Source organism: Carlito syrichta, unplaced genomic scaffold, assembly GCF_000164805.1.
Source record: "Carlito syrichta isolate Samal-C Ts95f unplaced genomic scaffold, Tarsius_syrichta-2.0.1 Scaffold306953, whole genome shotgun sequence".
NCBI lineage: Eukaryota > Metazoa > Chordata > Mammalia > Primates > Tarsiidae > Carlito > Carlito syrichta.
This window is the reverse complement of record NW_007251049.1, coordinates 163,110-164,661: the sequence shown is the minus strand read 5'-3', so window position 1 is coordinate 164,661 and position 1,552 is coordinate 163,110. Positions and strand designations below refer to the sequence as shown.

Below are 1,552 nucleotides of genomic sequence, written 5' to 3'. Positions count from 1 at the left end.
GGCCGTCAGTTTCTGGAAGGGAAAAGCCGCCGATGGCAGCTTCAAGCCGCGAAGGCGGCCTCCGGCTTCCTTCTCCGGCTTTATCCTTCGGTTAAAAAGCAGGAAAGAAAAGAAGGGAGGGAGGGAGGGAGGGAGAGAAAAGGTCTGCGGTACTTTAGAGACCGGGTTGGGGCAGGGGCTGGCGTCCCTCTGTGCCGCCCAGGCTGGTCTGACTCCCGGCCTCGAGCGCGCCTCCTGCCTCGGCCTTTCCTTGCGCCCGGCCCGATGGGCTTTTAAATAATTAAAGCTTTTTCTTTTCGCTGGAGTCCGACTCTGTCGCCCACACTCATGGCCACCCCAGCGCTGACCCTCTGGGCCCCGGCCGGCCTTCCGCCTCGGCCTTCCAAGGGCCGGGACCACAGCGCAGGCTGCCGGCCGGCCAGTCTTCGGCTTGCGGCACAGACGAGGTCTCGCCGAGCTGCCCGGGCGGGTCCTGAAGCCGCAAGCTCGGACCGTCCACGCGCCTCGACCTCGCAAAGTGCTGGGATGACAGGCTGAGCCACCCAGCTGGGCCTGGGGCTCGCTTTAATCAGAAGGCTGGCCGAGGCCGGAGACTGGCCTGAGGACAACAGTCCGCGAGGGGCCCTTCTGCCGGCGCGGTGTCAGAGTGAAAGGCGGCGGCGCGCAGCGGGACTCGGCACCCTTTGAGGCCAAGAGGTTTATCAGGGCAGCAGCTGCAGAGAGAGGGAAGAAGGTCTGTAACGCCTGCTGGGGAAGGGGGAGGGAGAGAGCGAGGGCGAGAGAGGTCTGCGTTCATGGGTTTGGGAGGGGCGGCCAGTGCTCTACCGGAGCCTGGCGGTGCTGGCCGGTGCCATCTTCAGGTCTTCATTGGAGGGGGCTACGAGGTTGTCTTCCTATAGGGGGAGAACATGTGTGTACAGGTTTAAGTTTCATGCGCACGGGAAGCGCAGGAGCTTAGGGCCTTTGTTGCTTTGTTGGGATCCATATGGTGTTTTAGTGCCCTCTCGGGAGACGCCCTTCTGACTCTTCCCTGTGCCTTTCACAGAGCGCCAGCTTTTTATTTTTGAGTTGGAGTCTCACTCTGTCGCCCAGACTGGAGGGCAGTGGCCGCTCCCGGCCACCGCAGCCTCGACCCGCTGGGCTCCGGCGATCCTTCTGCCTCAGCCTTCCAGGTAGCTGGAACTACAGGCGCGCGCTACCACACCCTGCTGACTTTTGACTTGTTGTAGAGATGAGGTCTCGGCAAGTTGCCCAGGCGGGTCTCAAACCCACGGGCTCAGGCAATCCACTCACCCCAGCCTCCCAAAGGTACGGGATTACAGGCTGAGCCACCGAGCCCGGCTTAGAGCGCGCAGCTTATAGATGGGTAGTGAGAGTTCAGTACATGCAAAGTCACATCAGAGCTTGGCTCGGGAGCATATGTGGTGACAGGTGACAGACGTGCAGTCGCTGTCAGATGTGTGTGTAGGAAATGGCAAGGGTTGGGGTCATCTTTTTTTTTTTTTGAGTCGGAGTCTCACTCTGTCGCCCAGACTGGAGGGCAGTGGCCGCG

General features: G+C 61.4%; 1 protein-coding gene across 1 annotated transcript in view; it reads right to left on the bottom strand.

The window, feature by feature from the left end:
• Window positions 1-568: 568 nt before the first annotated feature.
• Window positions 569-1,552, bottom strand: part of ZNF57 (zinc finger protein 57) — a 12,318-nt gene continuing 11,334 nt past the window's right edge. The window contains 2 exon segments of the mRNA XM_021715292.1: window positions 569-713; window positions 826-893. Coding sequence (XP_021570967.1) covers window positions 569-713; window positions 826-893 — 213 coding nt within the window.